Here is a 20,775-nt window from a genome sequence, read left to right as displayed (position 1 = left end):
GCCTCGTACTCATGGGTTCACAGGTAGATGCCGTGTTTCTTGACTTCCGCAAGGCGTTTGACACAGTTCCCCACAGTCGTTTAATGAACAAAGTAAGAGCATACCGACTATCAGATCAATTGTGTGATTGGATTGAGGAGTTCCTAGATAACAGAACGCAGCATGTCATTCTCAATGGAGAGAAGTCTTCCGAAGTAAGAGTGATTTCAGGTGTGCCGCAGGGGAGTGTCATAGGACCGTTGCTATTCACAATATACATAAATGACCTGGTGGATGACATCGGAAGTTCACTGAGGCTTTTTGCAGATGATGCTGTGGTGTATCGAGAGGTTGCAACAATGGAAAATTGTACTGAAATGCAGGAGGATCTGCAGCGAATTGACGCATGGTGCACGGAATGGCAATTGAATCTCAATGTAGACAAGTGTAATGTGATGCGAATACATAGAAAGATAGGTCCCTTATCATTTAGCTACAAAGTAGCAGGTCAGCAACTGGAAGCAGTTAATTCCATAAATTATCTGGGAGTACGCATCAGGAGTGATTTAAAATGGAATGATCATATAAAGTTGATCGTCGGTAAAGTAGATGCCAGACTGAGATTCATTGGAAGAACCCTAAGGAAATGCAATCCGACAACAAAGGAAGTAGGTTACAGTACGCTTGTTCGCCCAATGCTTGAATACTGCTCAGCAGTGTGGGATCCGCACCAGGTAGGGTTGATAGAAGAGATAAAGAAGATCCAACGGAGAGCAGCGCGCTTCGTTACAGGATCATTTAGTAATTGCGAAAGCGTTACGGAGATGATAGATAAACTCCAGTGGAAGACTCTGCAGGAGAGACGCTCAGTAGCTCGGTACGGGCTTTTGTTAAAGTTTCGAGAACATACCTTCACCGAAGAGTCAAGCAGTATATTGCTCCCTCCTACGTATATATCGCGAAGAGACCATGAGGATAAAATCAGAGAGATTAGAGCCCACACAGAAGCATACCGACAATCCTTCTTTCCACGTACAATACGAGACTGGAATAGAAGGGAGAACCGATAGAGGTACTCCGCCACACACCGTCAGGTGGCTTGCGGAGTATGGATGTAGATGTAGATGTAGAAAATGGCAAACAGAGGATATAAAGATCGAAGACTGCCAATTTTGGCAAAACTCTCGTTGGCACCTACCTACCTTATTTGAAAATTTTAGTAATGTAACTTTATAGACAGAACCCATGCCGAAGCCCTAGGTGTTTGTAGACTAGCAACCCATCCCCCTCTCTCCGTCTCGCGATGCCTTCTACCAGGTGCAAGAGCAGCAGTCTGGTGCCAAATGTGCAGCAGCAAAGCCTACTTGCAGGGACTGGGGACTCTCGCCACGGATACTGTATGCAGAGAAACATTTTAAAAATTTCAATAAAGGTGGACAGACGCGACCGAGGGTTTTGCCGAACTAGGGCGGGGGGGGGGTGAGGTACTCTTTGCCGTTTTACTGACGCATATGGCAATGTCGCACCCCGCCACGGTCACGCTATAGGAGGACACATTCAGAAGCGCTGAAAATGCTTAGGCACCCTCTTCTGCTCTGGGTCACGTTCAAATTTCGTCGACTGGTTTCAGACTGTCATTGGTGGTTCCAACCTGTAGACTCCGAATTTGCACAATCACGCAGTGCGGTAATGCAAACCCAAAATGTCTCTAGATAATACACTCCTGGAAATGGAAAAAAGAACACATTGATACCGGTGTGTCAGACCCACCATACTTGCTTCGGACACTGCGAGAGGGTTGTACAAGCAATGATCACACGCACGGCACAGCGGACACACCAGGAACCGCGGTGTTGGCCGTCGAATGGCGCTAGCTGCGCAGCATTTGAGCACCGCCGCCGTCAGTGTCAGCCAGTTTGCCGTGGCATACGGAGCTCCATCGCAGTCTTTAACACTGGTAGCATGCCGCTACAGCGTGGACGTGAACCGTATGTGCCGTTGACGGACTTTGAGCGAGGGCGTATAGTGGGCATGCGGGAGGCCGGGTGGACGTACCGCCGAATTGCTCAACACGTGGGGCGTGAGGTCTCCACAGTACATCGATGTTGTCGCCAGTGGTCGGCGGAAGGTGCACGTGCCCGTCGACCTGGGACCGGACCGCAGCGACGCACGGATGCACGCCAAGACCGTAGGATCCTACGCAGTGCCGTAGGGGACCGCACCGCCACTTCCCAGCAAATTAGGGACACTGTTACTCCTGGGGTATCGGCGAGGACCATTCGCAACCGTCTCCATGAAGCTGGGCTACGGTCCCGCACACCGTTAGGCCGTCTTCCGCTCACGCCCCAACATCGTGCAGCCCGCCTCCAGTGGTGTCGCGACAGGCGTGAATGGAGGGACGAATGGAGACGTGTCGTCTTCAGCGATGAGAGTCGCTTCTGCCTTGGTGCCAATGATGGTCGTATGCGTGTTTGGCGCCGTGCAGGTGAGCGCCACACTCAGGACTACATACGACCGAGGCACACAAGGCCAACACCCGGCATCATGGTGTGGGGAGCGATCTCGTACACTGGCCGTACACCTCTGGTGATCGTCGAGGGGACACTGAATAGTGCACGGTACATCCAAACCGTCATCGAACCCATCGTTCTACCATTCCTAGACCGGCAAGGGAACTTGCTGTTTCAACAGGACAATGCACGTCCGTATGTATCCCGTGCCACCCAACGTGCTCTAGAAGGTGTAAGTCAACTACCCTGGGCAGCAAGATCTCCGGATCTGTCCCCCATTGAGCATGTTTGGGACTGGATGAAGCGTCGTTTCACGAGGTCTGCACGTCCAGCACGAACGCTGGTCCAACTGAGGCGCCATGTGGAAATGGCATGGCAAGCCGTTCCACAGGAGTACATCCAGCATCTCTACGATCGTCTCCATGGGAGAATAGCATCCTGCATTGCTGCGAAAGGTGGATATACACTGTACTAGTGCCGACATTGGGCATGCTCTGTTGCCTGTGTCTATGTGCCTGTGGTTCTGTCAGTGTGATCATGTGATGTATCTGACACCAGGAATGTGTCAATAAGGTTTCCCTTTCCTGGGACAATGAATTCACGGTGTTCTTATTTCAATTTCCAGGAGTGTAGTTCAATCGCCCGAGGGTGTCAGAAGTTGCCAAGAATGTCTCCCTGTTGCCCAGAACACTGTAAACTGTCGTTCTCGATCTTGAAATGTGTGGGAATCAACCCCACAGGGAAAAACGGTGTTTTCCTTTTCGCCCTTTTCGTCAATCCCTGCGGCCTTTCGCGTCGATTCGGAGCGGTATGTCTGCAATGATTTCCCCAGCCACCTATAAGAAAACATACTAATTTCTACGATTGGCAACGTGATTGTGCCCTCCATTGAAAGGGCGTCCAATTACGGGGTGTTACCACCTTCCATTCACATAACACGTCCACAGTGACGTTGCGGAGAATTTTCGTGAAATTTGGTGTCAATGTGGCATCATTAATTCGCCTTACACGTGACATGAACTTTTGAGGTATGTTCGTTTCTCCACATGTAACAACACCAAGCTGTTCGAAGAAACGTCGAGCCTGAGGGTGACATCGCAGGACGCCACGTTTCTGCACCGTTACAGAGGAAGAAGGTCGCATCCTTGTACCATATATCAAACTATTGCGTTGCAATGGGTGGAAATTACGGGGTTTTGAAGCAGTAATCTTTTAATGGGTGGAAATTACGGGGTTTTGAAGCAGTAATCTTTTAATTCTGTTGGGCAGTGTACAGCAGTTTCTTGGAAGACAATAGACAAAATTCTTCACCTACCCGTAAGTCTGGATATGAAAAAAGAGGTAGCCCTACAACAGCCAGCGTTACATACTCAAATTCTGCCTTTATTTGGGTGTCCCATGTCCAGTGGTTAGCATAAAGAACTCACATTCGGAAGGATGACAATTTAATTCCCATCCGGGCATCTGGGATTCAGGTTTTCCCTGATTTCCTTGAATCGATCCAGGCAAATGCAAGACTGGTTCTTATGCAAAAGGCACCACCAGTTTCCTTCCACATCCTTCCGTAATCTGACGATAGGATTTTTCATGCCTTCCGAAAGCCAGCAAGTTTTCATTCCAATCAATGCACACAGCTATGTGTAGGCAAAATATTGTTATTTATAAACCATTTCTAAAAATTAATCACTCTCAAGAATGCTCTAATCTTTTTCCTAATTTTTATAACAGAGGAGCATCTAATTACCTCAATCTTTACAGAATCATGTGGAACTCTTGATGCCTTCACAATATGTCCAAGAAATTTCACGTGACACCTACTAAATTTGCGATTTTTCTAAGTTAACTTGTCGACAGCCTGTACAAAACCTCGCTATGACTTTCTCCTAGACAATCAACACATTGTCAATGTAGATAGTCAACATTATTCTCAAATCGCCAGATATATTCCTATTAAGACCTGTAATAAATGCAGCTGACTGGATGTTCAACCCAAAAGGTAGCAACAGCAACAATATAGGAATGCTGTGAACTTTCGACAACAAAGATGAGGCTCAAACTGTCAGTAACTTGTCATAAGAGAATAGAAGAAGGAACCTTAATACCGTGATATTATTGCAACAAGATATCTAAGGTCAATAGTCATTACATTGATGCTACAATAACAATACGAATTTGTCTGGAATATAGCAGCAGTCAAATTCCATCTCCCTTCTTAGACCTCACTAACAACTCATTATTATCAGAAGTCACAGCAAGTTCAAACATCCTGTGCATTAACATGTGTATTATTAAACCCTGGGACAGGATACAGCCTGACAGGAAGAGCTCTTGCACTGTTCTCCTTAGTCTGATAGGAAAAAAACTTTCCACACACCACGATGTTCACAGAATTCTGAATGGTAATATACAGTACACCGAACAAATTCTCTTTCACTAACTCATCTCCTTCCTCGTCATAGAGAAACCAAATCCTTATGTCTTAAGACGTACACACACTCCTGGAAATGGAAAAAAGAACACATTGACACCGGGGTGTCAGACCCACCATACTTGCTCCGGACACTGCGAGAGGGCTGTACAAGCAATGATCACACGCACGGCACAGCGCTCACACCAGGAACCGCGGTGTTGGCCGTCGAACGGCGCTAGCTGCGCAGCATTTGTGCACCGCCGCCGTCAGTGTCAGCCAGTTTGCCGTGGCATACGGAGCTCCATCGCAGTCTTTAACACTGGTAGCATGCCGCGAGAGCGTGGAGGGGAACCGTATGTGCAGCTGACGGACTCTGAGCGAGGGCGTATAGTGGGCATGCGGGAGGCCGGGTGGATGTACCGCCGAATTGCTCAACACGTGGGGCGTGAGGTCTCCACAGTACATCGATGTTGTCGCCAGTGGTCGGCGGAAGGAGCACGTGCCCGTCGACCTGGGACCGGACCGCAGCGACGCACGGATGCACGCCAAGACCGTAGGATCCTACGCAGTGCCGTAGGAGACCGCACCGCCACTTCCCAGCAAATTAGGGACACTGTTGCTCCTGGGGTATCGGCGAGGACCATTCGCAACCGTCTCCATGAAGCTGGGCAACGGTCCCGCACACCGTTAGGCCGTCTTCCGCTCACGCCCCAACATCGTGCAGCCCGCCTCCAGTGGTGTCGCGACAGGCGTGAATGGAGGGTCGAATAGAGACGTGTCGTCTTCAACGATGAGAGTCGCTTCTGCCTTGGTGCCAATGATGGTCGTATGCGTGTTTGGCGCCGTGCAGGTGAGCGCCACAATCAGGACTGCATACGACCGAGGCACACAGGGCCAACACCCGGCATTATGGTGTGGGGAGCGATCTCGTACACTGGCCGTACACCTCTGGTGATCGTCGAGGGGACACTGAATAGTGCACGGTACATCCAAACCGTCATCAAACCCATCGTTCTACCATACCTAGACAGGCAAGGGAACTTGCTGTTCCAACAGGACAATGCACGTCCGCATGTATCCCGTGCCACCCAACGTGCTCTAGAAAGGTGTAAGTCAACTACCCTGGGCAGCAAGATCTCCGGATCTGTCCCCCATTGAGCATGTTTGGGACTGGATGAAGCGTCGTCTCACGCGGTCTGCACGTCTAGCACGAACGCTGGTCCAACTGAGGCGCCAGGTGGAAATGGAATGGCAAGCCGTTCCACAGGAGTACATCCAGCATCTCTACGATCGTCTCCATGGGAGAATAGCAGCCTGCATTGCTGCGAAAGGTGGATATACACTGTACTAGTGCCGACATTGGGCATGCTCTGTTGCCTGTGTCTATGTGCCTGTGGTTCTGTCAGTGTAATCATGTGATGTATCTGACCCCAGGAATGTGTCAATAAAGTTTCCCCTTCCTGGGACAATGAATTCACGGTGTTCTTATTTCAATTTCCAGGAGTGTATATTGATAAAATTTGCATTACCACTATTTTCATTCACAACAGATTTCGACTCAAAGAACAATATTGATCTGAAAAGAAATTTGAGACAGTGTTCAAACTCTTCCCCTAATTGCACACTCACCGAAGTTAACTTCAGCATTACTCCTTGGATCAGCTGATTGTATTTCCACAATGTGCAGACTTGTGTCTCTGTCATCTCAGCGACCACCACTGCCGTTTCCTCTGCTACTTCTGTTATAACTAAAATAACCACGCTTCTAACCATCCTTATTTTAATCAGGTTCTTCATCCCCCTGTCTCCACCTGCCATTACCATACCTATCACGTCACAAATCATGTCACCCGTAATCATAGTCCCCATTTCATGTGGCCTCAGATCAGAATAAATAATTTACCATTCTTACCACATCCATCCTCATCACTACTTTCGTAATCCATTTTGTGTAGTAAGTTTTGAAAACAGTTATCTTTCACACAGTCAATCACAATAATTTTTCATGAATGTGAAATAAGTTCCATAAGGCAAATACAAATAAACTCAACATAATGGTGTTATATATAAAGTGATTTTAACACATATTCAAAGAAACACGCACTCTTGCTAAAACCAGAACTGCTAAAATTTGGCACCATCTCTGTCAGACCAACGTGCAGACAAGAGCAAATGCCTATACACGTCATAAGGCTCACACATCCTAATAAGGTTCAGATCCATGAAGCAATTCATCTTGTCAAGTAACCACATACAAATTCAGTACTGTGGCAAACAGGCGATGCTGGTGGGATGAAAAATAAGATTTCTCAAAACAAGCAAGACAATGAATCCCATTTGTTGTGTTCGTAAGCAAATGAATTTTTTGACAGATAAACAGTGAATACAGTCAGAGCCAAACATTTATACTTCACGAACATTCTCTCATTGGAAATCTCTACGATTACAATGTGGTCTCCTCCTCTCACAATGAGACATAGGATCAACCTGACCTTCATTACCTTAAATACCTGATCATCATGTACAGGAATTCTGCGGTAACACTAACCTTCAGCAACACTTTCAACTACCTAATCCTCACTCTTTCATACTTTTTCATTTAATTCTTGTGCTAGGTCCCTCCTCTACCTATTAATATGCATCTGACCCTCTTTAAATGTTAACAATGACTGCACTTCCTCTGACTCAAAAACAGCAACATTTACGGTAGTACCAATGCTCTGTTCAGTGTTAATTACTAAGTTTGCTACAGAAGAATCCAATTCATCATCCTATTCAGTGGTCTATTTCATATGTGATTTAAGACACAGACGTATTCGTGCCCCACCAGGCTCTTTTCGCCAGCGCTGGTTGTTGCCTTCCGCAGCGGCAGAGAGCGCCAGCAACAGCACCTCGGCGAGCAGGTCTTTGCCGACCTGCTCGCGATTGAGTGGGAGGAGGACTCACGGTCAGGTTTGTGATCTGGCCATGGAGTCTACCTGCAATCCACTCCCTGCTTTCCCCGACAGCTATATGCCAGCCCACACTCCGTCAGTGCAGGGAGTCGTGGGTTGCGTGCCGCCCATTCTTGTTTACGCTCTGCCGTGGCTAGCTAATGGAGTCAACCGGTGATGAAGGGGACGGCACGGGCGTTGTCATCGCCAGAGGGGAGCAGCAGTGAGAATGGAAGTAATCGGTCAAGGGACGACAGTAACCAACTGTGTGAGAGGGCAGCCAGCTGTATAAGGTGGAGCAGAGTCTTGAGCAGCATAGAAGCGGAGGCAGCCTGGCAGAATCTACGATCTCGACTTGTGGTGGTTTGCTGTCAACGCAGGCCATTGGGTCCATCGTGTACGAGTAGACGGTGTTGGCCTAGTGGATCAAAGGAACATGGTGCTGCCAGGATAAGTTGTTACTAGCTGCGATGTGTATACCTCTGTAATATACATTATATTTTTCTGTGCCTTCTTTTTGTATAGCTGAAGATATTCTGAGGGCCAGAGTGTTTTATCGTATGATTTACTACGATAGGTAGCAAGTTGGAATTATGTAAACTGAGGGCTGGATTATTTGCTATGATCATCTTGTCAATGTACTCGTTCTTTTAAGTATGATTAATTAGTGAATATAAAACTTGTTAAAGATTTCTGATATGATAATTCATAGACACTTACAACACCAAAGATTTCCTGTGCCACAACATTGAGCATCACTTGCACGGCACAGATACAGATAAAAATCATTGCTGACCCAATTGAAAGTTTTGGTCCACTCGTTGGCACTGCGGACCCTTGTGACGTCAGAGGTCTGGAGAAATCGATGACCACCACCCTCAAATACGATGAACGAACATTTTTTTCTCGGCAGATTTCTGTTATAAGCGCAGAATTTGTTGTGGAGCTTCTTAGAATATTCCCGCTTCAACCCCTTTAATTTCATGAAGTTACGATAGGTGGTAGTAGCCTTAAAAGTGGCATCTATAACGGAAATACGATCCAATCAGATAGATGTCGTTGACTTCAGTTTGACAGAAAATCAAATCATCCCAGACATTTAAAGGCACTTGCAAAATGTCTTAGGAGAACTGACAGTGAAGAAATGCTAGACGAGTCCTTGGGGGAGGCGTGTCATCATTGCAAGAAGGTTGTGCAAACCTATCGGATCTCCCTCGTGCCTGCCTTTTACAACAGTTGTGACTCGTGCAATGTCGGAAAGTGCGTACACTCTCGCTATAAATGCAGTAATACTATACGAACAGCCGTTATTCTGACACTATTTTATTAGGCAGCCTGATTCGACGACCCAATCACTTCATCTTCACGCGGTCGTATAAAGGACATCAAGTAATAGACGTTCTTATATCAAACAAGACACCGGTATTTGTGTCTGTCCCATAGGCATCCGAACTTCATTTTTCATGTGACAGCAACTGAATGAATATTAGTACCGTGTTTTATACAAGCATGATTGCTACTTGGGGTCATTCATGCGACAGGCCTGGACTTGAATGGACGTCGAAACTGTTTGTTTAATAAAGCAATTAAAAAATAACGGCTGTTCGGACAGTATTATTATATTTCATCGACATCCGCTGTCCCACACTCCTGAGTCCAAGATGGAGCTACATTTATTCTCATTCGAGGTGATCCACCATTTAAAACCATCTCGCTGTTCAACTGAACGTTTCTTTAGGAAGTGCTGACACACTCGTCCACCAGTTGGGGTATTCATAGTCAGATGACAAAGAGCAACTGAGGACCATCTGTGCTCTATAGCCTGAGCGTAAAGAGGCTAATCGTGACCATTTTTTGGTCAAACATCGTCACAATAGAAAAACATGTTTTCATGACTTCGAGCCGAAAACAAAACGACAATCCATGGAGTGGGGCTACATCATCTCTCCTCCGAAGAAAAAGTTCAAGATGGGCTTCTGGGACTCAGAAGCAGTTATTCTGTTTAATGCCCTCCCTTACGGTGAAACGATCAATTCTTAAGTGTATTGTGATGCCAATCAGAAAATTGAAGAAAGGTCTTCAGGGTTTCCTTCGCTACAAAAAGGCAAACGAACCAGCATTACAGCCCAACAGCTCGCACAAGTCTGTGCATCCGAGAGGCGTTCACAAAACTTGGTTGAAATGTTCTTCTTCATCCACCCTACAGCTGGGATCTCGCACCTTCCAACTTCCATGACGCATGCTCCGACGTCTACGAGTAGAATGGTACTGTGCGATCACATAGGCCCTCCTAGTAAGATGGCGTAAGCCCAGTGCATTGCACGTACATTATGTTTCAAAAAACAGGCTTTTGTAGCCAAGAGTGTGGGAAATAATATGGTGTATTGAAATCCGAAATAAAATCAACCTGATATGTGAGGGAAGTATACCTATTGAACGCCCCTCGTAGATACGTCTGTTTGGGTTGCTCGCGGTAAATATCATGTCTCAGAAGCTTTAAATTTTGCAGTAACATTTTGCACATTATTCTATGAATCGATAACCCACAACTGTAATAATTAACTGGTTATGAATTACTATTCCATTTGCCATTTTATTTTCTAACATTACAACCGGGTCAGCCTCCAAAACCATTTTCAAGTCTCTGTCCATTACTTCACCAAGAGCCGTACACTGTGAGATATTTTATATTATTCTGAAAGCAACCAGTTTCGGAAATTCATTATGCCATCTTCAGCCCAATACGTTTTTTTTTTTTTTTTTTTTTTTTAATCAACGAACTTATCATATAGCGCCATAAAACTGGATACCGTGAATTCCAATGGTTGTGCAACTGCTTCATACGAAAACATGACAGGAACCATTTTCAAGTGGTTATGAGCCTGTCGATGTGTAGATCATAGATGCAAACTGTGCACCTCTACGATACTAGGTACATTACCACTGGAAAATGTCTTACGAGACTGATCCAGTTATAAAATTAGAAAATAGGTTTGCAAATGATATTATAATTTAATTCGTGTTAAAATTTTTTCGATGTCGGTGGTAAATTAGATGTTGCCACAAAAGGAGGTTGGAATGCTGCAAGAATTGACATTGTTTGTACCCTGCTTTTGGCAGCGGGTGCAGTGTCACCTCGCATACTTATGGAATATATGAGATTTAAAATCAGCCATTACAGTGTCTTCTCCTCATAATCTTCCCTCAACCCTAATGTGAGCAAGGCTAATAAAGAGTAAGCAATGACCGTCGCCTGTTCCAAATATTCAAATGTGTGTGACTTCCTAACTGCTGAGGCCATCGGACCCTAGACTTACACACTTCTTAAACTAACTTACGCTAATAACGACACACACACCCATGCCCGAAGGAGAACTCGAAACTCCGTCGGGAGGGGCCGCGCAACCCGTGACATGGCACCTCAAACCGCGAGGCCATTCCGCGTGGCTGTCGTCATAAAATTTAATGCGTAGTGAACATTACGTTTAATAGAGATTACATCGGAAGTCACATTAACGACTGTTGAATGTGTCTGTGGTCAAAACAGTAAATGCTGTTGGGTTCGTAGTAGGAATCACAAACATTGAAAACAATAAAATCTGTATTAATTAACTCGTTCAGTGAAAAACTACAGTTAAATTATCACCTCTCACATCTCAGACCACGTTTGTTATGGACATTTCGCCTGGATTTATTGAAGAATCTAAAGAAATTTGAAAATTTTCCCTTAGAATACAGCACTTTTACATTACATATAATGTGATTACAAACATACGTGGGTTAGAACATAAATAATGGCAACACTGCTTTGGAGACACTATGCAATGGAATCTACTATTTTCGCTGATAGCACACGTTGTTGACGTACCTACCTTACCTCCGAGCAAATGGCCTCGCTCGTCCCACGTCACCGGTGTGCGCACAATCGAGGGAAACAGTCACTTGTGAGCGAGCGGTCTAACGTATCGGTGTCACTATGTTTTCGAAACAGGAACAACGGAGTTGGATCAAGAATGAATGTGCCAGAGGTCGTACAGCACGACAGTGTCTTCATCTTTGCGAAAGAAGCGACGACACTTCCTGGGCAACCAACCCATCATTTTGCACGACAATGCGCAGACACATACAGCGTAAGCTGGGGTGCTGTGTTCGGTCTATGGGACTGGGACGTACTGTACCATCCACCATACTCTCCGGACTTAAGTCCTTGATTTGATTCCGAAGATGAAGGAACCACTTCGGGACATTCGTTTCCGAACAGTTCTAGAGATTCGACAGGCAAGACCGCTCCATTTGCACCATCAACAGGCTGTGCTAACGGTATACTACGCCTTCTACATCGCTGACAACAGGTTATACACAATGCTGGTGACTACTTTGAAGGACAGTAACAGGTGCAAACATGTAACTCTTTTGTAAAGGTTGTGAATAAGCAGTTGCCACTATTTAACTGCCAACTCCCGTAACAAAATTTAAATTTCTGCGCTACTAGTTTACAGCATAATATGTGTTGTGTTATTAGCGTAGTTACTGCACTACATGTACTCGTGCTATTCTGTTCATGATTAATTAAGAAAGACAATACCACATTTTTTTGTTGTTGCTCCGTAACTGGTGCAGCGTTTTATCAGTTAAATCATTACTAATACAGGTGCAGGTTTTTTAAAGACATAAATTACGATGAATCAAAATGAAAAGTCATCAACTTAAGTAAAATTATATACTTCATGTCACTGAAGATGTTTCAGAGAATTTCGTTTCCTGATTAACAAACGAAGACTTGACGTAGAGGTCACGAAAATATACTGAGGTGACGAAAGTCATGGGATAGCGGTATGCTCATACAAATATGGTGGTTGTGTCGCATACACAAGGTATAAAACGGCAGTGCATTGGCGGAGCTGTCATTTGTGGTTCAAATGGTTCAAGGGTTGATAGAAGAGATAAAGAAGATCCAACGGAGAGCAGCGCGCTTCGTTACAGGATCATTTAGTAATTGCGAAAGCGTTACGGAGATGATAGATAAACTCCAGTGGAAGACTCTGCAGGAGAGACGCTCAGTAGCTCGGTACGGGCTTTTGTTAAAGTTTCGAGAACATACCTTCACCGAAGAGTCAAGCAGTATATTGCTCCCTCCTACGTATATATCGCGAAGAGACCATGAGGATAAAATCAGAGAGATTAGAGCCCACACAGAAGCATACCGACAATCCTTCTTTCCACGTACAATACGAGACTGGAATAGAAGGGAGAACCGATAGAGGTACTCCGCCACACACCGTCAGGTGGCTTGCGGAGTATGGATGTAGATGTAGATGTAGAAAATGGCAAACAGAGGATATAAAGATCGAAGACTGCCAATTTTGGCAAAACTCTCGTTGGCACCTACCTACCTTATTTGAAAATTTTAGTAATGTAACTTTATAGACAGAACCCATGCCGAAGCCCTAGGTGTTTGTAGACTAGCAACCCATCCCCCTCTCTCCGTCTCGCGATGCCTTCTACCAGGTGCAAGAGCAGCAGTCTGGTGCCAAATGTGCAGCAGCAAAGCCTACTTGCAGGGACTGGGGACTCTCGCCACGGATACTGTATGCAGAGAAACATTTTAAAAATTTCAATAAAGGTGGACAGACGCGACCGAGGGTTTTGCCGAACTAGGGCGGGGGGGGGTGAGGTACTCTTTGCCGTTTTACTGACGCATATGGCAATGTCGCACCCCGCCACGGTCACGCTATAGGAGGACACATTCAGAAGCGCTGAAAATGCTTAGGCACCCTCTTCTGCTCTGGGTCACGTTCAAATTTCGTCGACTGGTTTCAGACTGTCATTGGTGGTTCCAACCTGTAGACTCCGAATTTGCACAATCACGCAGTGCGGTAATGCAAACCCAAAATGTCTCTAGATAATACACTCCTGGAAATGGAAAAAAGAACACATTGATACCGGTGTGTCAGACCCACCATACTTGCTTCGGACACTGCGAGAGGGCTGTACAAGCAATGATCACACGCACGGCACAGCGGACACACCAGGAACCGCGGTGTTGGCCGTCGAATGGCGCTAGCTGCGCAGCATTTGAGCACCGCCGCCGTCAGTGTCAGCCAGTTTGCCGTGGCATACGGAGCTCCATCGCAGTCTTTAACACTGGTAGCATGCCGCTACAGCGTGGACGTGAACCGTATGTGCCGTTGACGGACTTTGAGCGAGGGCGTATAGTGGGCATGCGGGAGGCCGGGTGGACGTACCGCCGAATTGCTCAACACGTGGGGCGTGAGGTCTCCACAGTACATCGATGTTGTCGCCAGTGGTCGGCGGAAGGTGCACGTGCCCGTCGACCTGGGACCGGACCGCAGCGACGCACGGATGCACGCCAAGACCGTAGGATCCTACGCAGTGCCGTAGGGGACCGCACCGCCACTTCCCAGCAAATTAGGGACACTGTTACTCCTGGGGTATCGGCGAGGACCATTCGCAACCGTCTCCATGAAGCTGGGCTACGGTCCCGCACACCGTTAGGCCGTCTTCCGCTCACGCCCCAACATCGTGCAGCCCGCCTCCAGTGGTGTCGCGACAGGCGTGAATGGAGGGACGAATGGAGACGTGTCGTCTTCAGCGATGAGAGTCGCTTCTGCCTTGGTGCCAATGATGGTCGTATGCGTGTTTGGCGCCGTGCAGGTGAGCGCCACACTCAGGACTACATACGACCGAGGCACACAAGGCCAACACCCGGCATCATGGTGTGGAGAGCGATCTCGTACACTGGCCGTACACCTCTGGTGATCGTCGAGGGGACACTGAATAGTGCACGGTACATCCAAACCGTCATCGAACCCATCGTTCTACCATTCCTAGACCGGCAAGGGAACTTGCTGTTTCAACAGGACAATGCACGTCCGTATGTATCCCGTGCCACCCAACGTGCTCTAGAAGGTGTAAGTCAACTACCCTGGGCAGCAAGATCTCCGGATCTGTCCCCCATTGAGCATGTTTGGGACTGGATGAAGCGTCGTTTCACGAGGTCTGCACGTCCAGCACGAACGCTGGTCCAACTGAGGCGCCATGTGGAAATGGCATGGCAAGCCGTTCCACAGGAGTACATCCAGCATCTCTACGATCGTCTCCATGGGAGAATAGCAGCCTGCATTGCTGCGAAAGGTGGATATACACTGTACTAGTGCCGACATTGGGCATGCTCTGTTGCCTGTGTCTATGTGCCTGTGGTTCTGTCAGTGTGATCATGTGATGTATCTGACCCCAGGAATGTGTCAATAAGGTTTCCCTTTCCTGGGACAATGAATTCACGGTGTTCTTATTTCAATTTCCAGGAGTGTAGTTCAATCGCCCGAGGGTGTCAGAAGTTGCCAAGAATGTCTCCCTGTTGCTCAGAACACTGTAAACTGTCGTTCTCGATCTTGAAATGTGTGGGAATCAACCCCACAGGGAAAAACGGTGTTTTCCTTTTCGCCCTTTTCGTCAATCCCTGCGGCCTTTCGCGTCGATTCGGAGCGGTATGTCTGCAATGATTTCCCCAGCCACCTATAAGAAAACATACTAATTTCTACGATTGGCAACGTGATTGTGCCCTCCATTGAAAGGGCGTCCAATTACGGGGTGTTACCACCTTCCATTCACATAACACGTCCACAGTGACGTTGCGGAGAATTTTCGTGAAATTTGGTGTCAATGTGGCATCATTAATTCGCCTTACACGTGACATGAACTTTTGAGGTATGTTCGTTTCTCCACATGTAACAACACCAAGCTGTTCGAAGAAACGTCGAGCCTGAGGGTGACATCGCAGGACGCCACGTTTCTGCACCGTTACAGAGGAAGAAGGTCGCATCCTTGTACCATATATCAAACTATTGCGTTGCAATGGGTGGAAATTACGGGGTTTTGAAGCAGTAATCTTTTAATGGGTGGAAATTACGGGGTTTTGAAGCAGTAATCTTTTAATTCTGTTGGGCAGTGTACAGCAGTTTCTTGGAAGACAATAGACAAAATTCTTCACCTACCCGTAAGTCTGGATATGAAAAAAGAGGTAGCCCTACAACAGCCAGCGTTACATACTCAAATTCTGCCTTTATTTGGGTGTCCCATGTCCAGTGGTTAGCATAAAGAACTCACATTCGGAAGGATGACAATTTAATTCCCATCCGGGCATCTGGGATTCAGGTTTTCCCTGATTTCCTTGAATCGATCCAGGCAAATGCAAGACTGGTTCTTATGCAAAAGGCACCACCAGTTTCCTTCCACATCCTTCCGTAATCTGACGATAGGATTTTTCATGCCTTCCGAAAGCCAGCAAGTTTTCATTCCAATCAATGCACACAGCTATGTGTAGGCAAAATATTGTTATTTATAAACCATTTCTAAAAATTAATCACTCTCAAGAATGCTCTAATCTTTTTCCTAATTTTTATAACAGAGGAGCATCTAATTACCTCAATCTTTACAGAATCATGTGGAACTCTTGATGCCTTCACAATATGTCCAAGAAATTTCACGTGACACCTACTAAATTTGCGATTTTTCTAAGTTAACTTGTCGACAGCCTGTACAAAACCTCGCTATGACTTTCTCCTAGACAATCAACACATTGTCAATGTAGATAGTCAACATTATTCTCAAATCGCCAGATATATTCCTATTAAGACCTGTAATAAATGCAATTGACTGGATGTTCAACCCAAAAGGTAGCAACAGCAACAATATAGGAATGCTGTGAACTTTCGACAACAAAGGTGAGGCTCAAACTGTCAGTAACTTGTCATAAGAGAATAGAAGAAGGAACCTTAATACCGTGATATTATTGCAACAAGATATCTAAGGTCAATAGTCATTACATTGATGCTACAATAACAATACGAATTTGTCTGGAATATAGCAGCAGTCAAATTCCATCTCCCTTCTTAGACCTCACTAACAACTCATTATTATCAGAAGTCACAGCAAGTTCAAACATCCTGTGCATTAACATGTGTATTATTAAACCCTGGGACAGGATACAGCCTGACAGGAAGAGCTCTTGCACTGTTCTCCTTAGTCTGATAGGAAAAAAACTTTCCACACACCACGATGTTCACAGAATTCTGAATGGTAATATACAGTACACCGAACAAATTCTCTTTCACTAACTCATCTCCTTCCTCGTCATAGAGAAACCAAATCCTTATGTCTTAAGACGTACACACACTCCTGGAAATGGAAAAAAGAACACATTGACACCGGGGTGTCAGACCCACCATACTTGCTCCGGACACTGCGAGAGGGCTGTACAAGCAATGATCACACGCACGGCACAGCGCTCACACCAGGAACCGCGGTGTTGGCCGTCGAACGGCGCTAGCTGCGCAGCATTTGTGCACCGCCGCCGTCAGTGTCAGCCAGTTTGCCGTGGCATACGGAGCTCCATCGCAGTCTTTAACACTGGTAGCATGCCGCGAGAGCGTGGAGGGGAACCGTATGTGCAGCTGACGGACTCTGAGCGAGGGCGTATAGTGGGCATGCGGGAGGCCGGGTGGATGTACCGCCGAATTGCTCAACACGTGGGGCGTGAGGTCTCCACAGTACATCGATGTTGTCGCCAGTGGTCGGCGGAAGGAGCACGTGCCCGTCGACCTGGGACCGGACCGCAGCGACGCACGGATGCACGCCAAGACCGTAGGATCCTACGCAGTGCCGTAGGAGACCGCACCGCCACTTCCCAGCAAATTAGGGACACTGTTGCTCCTGGGGTATCGGCGAGGACCATTCGCAACCGTCTCCATGAAGCTGGGCAACGGTCCCGCACACCGTTAGGCCGTCTTCCGCTCACGCCCCAACATCGTGCAGCCCGCCTCCAGTGGTGTCGCGACAGGCGTGAATGGAGGGTCGAATAGAGACGTGTCGTCTTCAGCGATGAGAGTCGCTTCTGCCTTGGTGCCAATGATGGTCGTATGCGTGTTTGGCGCCGTGGAGGTGAGCGCCACAATCAGGACTGCATACGACCGAAGCACACAGGGCCAACCCCCGGCATCATGGTGTGGGGAGCGATCTCGTACACTGGCCGTACACCTCTGGTGATCGTCGAGGGGACACTGAATAGTGCACGGTACATCCAAACCTTCATCGAACCCATCGTTCTACCATTCCTAGACCGGCAAGGGAACTTGCTTTTCCAACAGGACAATGCACGTCCGCATGTATCCCTTGCCACCCAACGTGCTCTAGAAGGTGTAAGTCAACTACACTGGCCAGCAAGATCTCCAGATCTGTCCCACATTGAGCATGTTTGGGACTGGATGAAGCGTCGTCTCACGCGCTCTGCACGTCCAGCATGAACGCCGGTCCAACTGAGGCGCGAGGTGGAAATGGCATGGCAAGCCGTTCCACAGGACTACATCCAGCATCTCTACGATCGTCTCCATGGGAGAATAGCAGCCTGCATTGCTGCGAAAGGTGGATATACACTGTACTAGTGCCGACATTGTGCATGCTCTGTTGCCTGTGTCTATGTGCCTGTGGTTCTGTCAGTGTAATCATGTGATGTATCTGACCCCAGGAATGTGTCAATAAAGTTTCCCCTTCCTGGGACAATGAATTCACGGTGTTCTTATTTCAATTTCCAGGAGTGTATATTGATAAAATTTGCATTACCACTATTTTCATTCACAACAGATTTCGACTCAAAGAACAATATTGATCTGAAAAGAAATTTGAGACAGTGTTCAAACTCTTCCCCTAATTGCACACTCACCGAAGTTAACTTCAGCATTACTCCTTGGATCAGCTGATTGTATTTCCACAATGTGCAGACTTGTGTCTCTGTCATCTCAGCGACCACCACTGCCGTTTCCTCTGCTACTTCTGTTATAACTAAAATAACCACGCTTCTAACCATCCTTATTTTAATCAGGTTCTTCATCCCCCTGTCTCCACCTGCCATTACCATACCTATCACGTCACAAATCATGTCACCCGTAATCATAGTCCCCATTTCATGTGGCCTCAGATCAGAATAAATAATTTACCATTCTTACCACATCCATCCTCATCACTACTTTCGTAATCCATTTTGTGTAGTAAGTTTTGAAAACAGTTATCTTTCACACAGTCAATCACAATAATTTTTCATGAATGTGAAATAAGTTCCATAAGGCAAATACAAATAAACTCAACATAATGGTGTTATATATAAAGTGATTTTAACACATATTCAAAGAAACACGCACTCTTGCTAAAACCAGAACTGCTAAAATTTGGCACCATCTCTGTCAGACCAACGTGCAGACAAGAGCAAATGCCTATACACGTCATAAGGCTCACACATCCTAATAAGGTTCAGATCCATGAAGCAATTCATCTTGTCAAGTAACCACATACAAATTCAGTACTGTGGCAAACAGGCGATGCTGGTGGGATGAAAAATAAGATTTCTCAAAACAAGCAAGACAATGAATCCCATTTGTTGTGTTCGTAAGCAAATGAATTTTTTGACAGATAAACAGTGAATACAGTCAGAGCCAAACATTTATACTTCACGAACATTCTCTCATTGGAAATCTCTACGATTACAATGTGGTCTCCTCCTCTCACAATGAGACATAGGATCAACCTGACCTTCATTACCTTAAATACCTGATCATCATGTACAGGAATTCTGCGGTAACACTAACCTTCAGCAACACTTTCAACTACCTAATCCTCACTCTTTCATACTTTTTCATTTAATTCTTGTGCTAGGTCCCTCCTCTACCTATTAATATGCATCTGACCCTCTTTAAATGTTAACAATGACTGCACTTCCTCTGACTCAAAAACAGCAACATTTACGGTAGTACCAATGCTCTGTTCAGTGTTAATTACTAAGTTTGCTACAGAAGAATCCAATTCATCATCCTATTCAGTGGTCTATTTCATATGTGATTTAAGACACAGACGTATTCGTGCCCCACCAGGCTCTTTTCGCCAGCGCTGGTTGTTGCCTTCCGCAGCGGCAGAGAGCGCCAGCAACAGCACCTCGGCGAGCAGGTCTTTGCCGACCTGTTCGCGATTGAGTGGGAGGAGGACTCACGGTCAGGTTTGTGATCTGGCCATGGAGTCTACCTGCAATCCACTCCCTGCTTTCCCCGACAGCTATATGCCAGCCCACACTCCGTCAGTGCAGGGAGTCGTGGGTTGCGTGCCGCCCATTCTTGTTTACGCTCTGCCGTGGCTAGCTAATGGAGTCAACCGGTGATGAAGGGGACGGCACGGGCGTTGTCATCGCCAGAGGGGAGCAGCAGTGAGAATGGAAGTAATCGGTCAAGGGACGACAGTAACCAACTGTGTGAGAGGGCAGCCAGCTGTATAAGGTGGAGCAGAGTCTTGAGCAGCATAGAAGCGGAGGCAGCCTGGCAGAATCTACGATCTCGACTTGTGGTGGTTTGCTGTCAACGCAGGCCATTGGGTCCATCGTGTACGAGTAGACGGTGTTGGCCTAGTGGATCAAAGGAACATGGTGCTGCCAGGATAAGTTGTTACTAGCTGCGATGTGTATACCTCTGTAATATACATTATATTTTTCTGTGCCTTCTTTTTGTATAGCTGAAGATATTCTGAGGGCCAGAGTGTTTTATCGTATGATTTACTACGATAGGTAGCAAGTTGGAATTATGTAAACTGAGGGCTGGATTATTTGCTATGATCATCTTGTCAATGTACTCGTTCTTTTAAGTATGATTAATTAGTGAATATAAAACTTGTTAAAGATTTCTGATATGATAATTCATAGACACTTACAACACCAAAGATTTCCTGTGCCACAACATTGAGCATCACTTGCACGGCACAGATACAGATAAAAATCATTGCTGACCCAATTGAAAGTTTTGGTCCACTCGTTGGCACTGCGGACCCTTGTGACGTCAGAGGTCTGGAGAAATCGATGACCACCACCCTCAAATACGATGAACGAACATTT

The 20,775-nt window shown here is 46.4% G+C and overlaps 1 protein-coding gene across 1 annotated transcript in view; it reads left to right on the top strand.

Moving 5' to 3' along the window:
• LOC126282343 (proteoglycan 4-like) overlaps positions 1-19,901 on the top strand; it is a 91,793-nt gene extending 71,892 nt beyond the window's left edge. Inside the window, exons 3-4 of the mRNA XM_049982000.1 lie at positions 7,730-7,846; positions 19,772-19,901. Of these exons, the coding sequence (XP_049837957.1) occupies positions 7,730-7,846; positions 19,772-19,901 (247 nt within the window). The remainder of the gene's footprint in view (positions 1-7,729; positions 7,847-19,771) is intronic.
• Positions 19,902-20,775: the final 874 nt, after the last annotated feature.

Source organism: Schistocerca gregaria, chromosome 7, assembly GCF_023897955.1.
Source record: "Schistocerca gregaria isolate iqSchGreg1 chromosome 7, iqSchGreg1.2, whole genome shotgun sequence".
NCBI lineage: Eukaryota > Metazoa > Arthropoda > Insecta > Orthoptera > Acrididae > Schistocerca > Schistocerca gregaria.
This window is presented reverse-complemented; position numbering and strand designations above follow the sequence as displayed.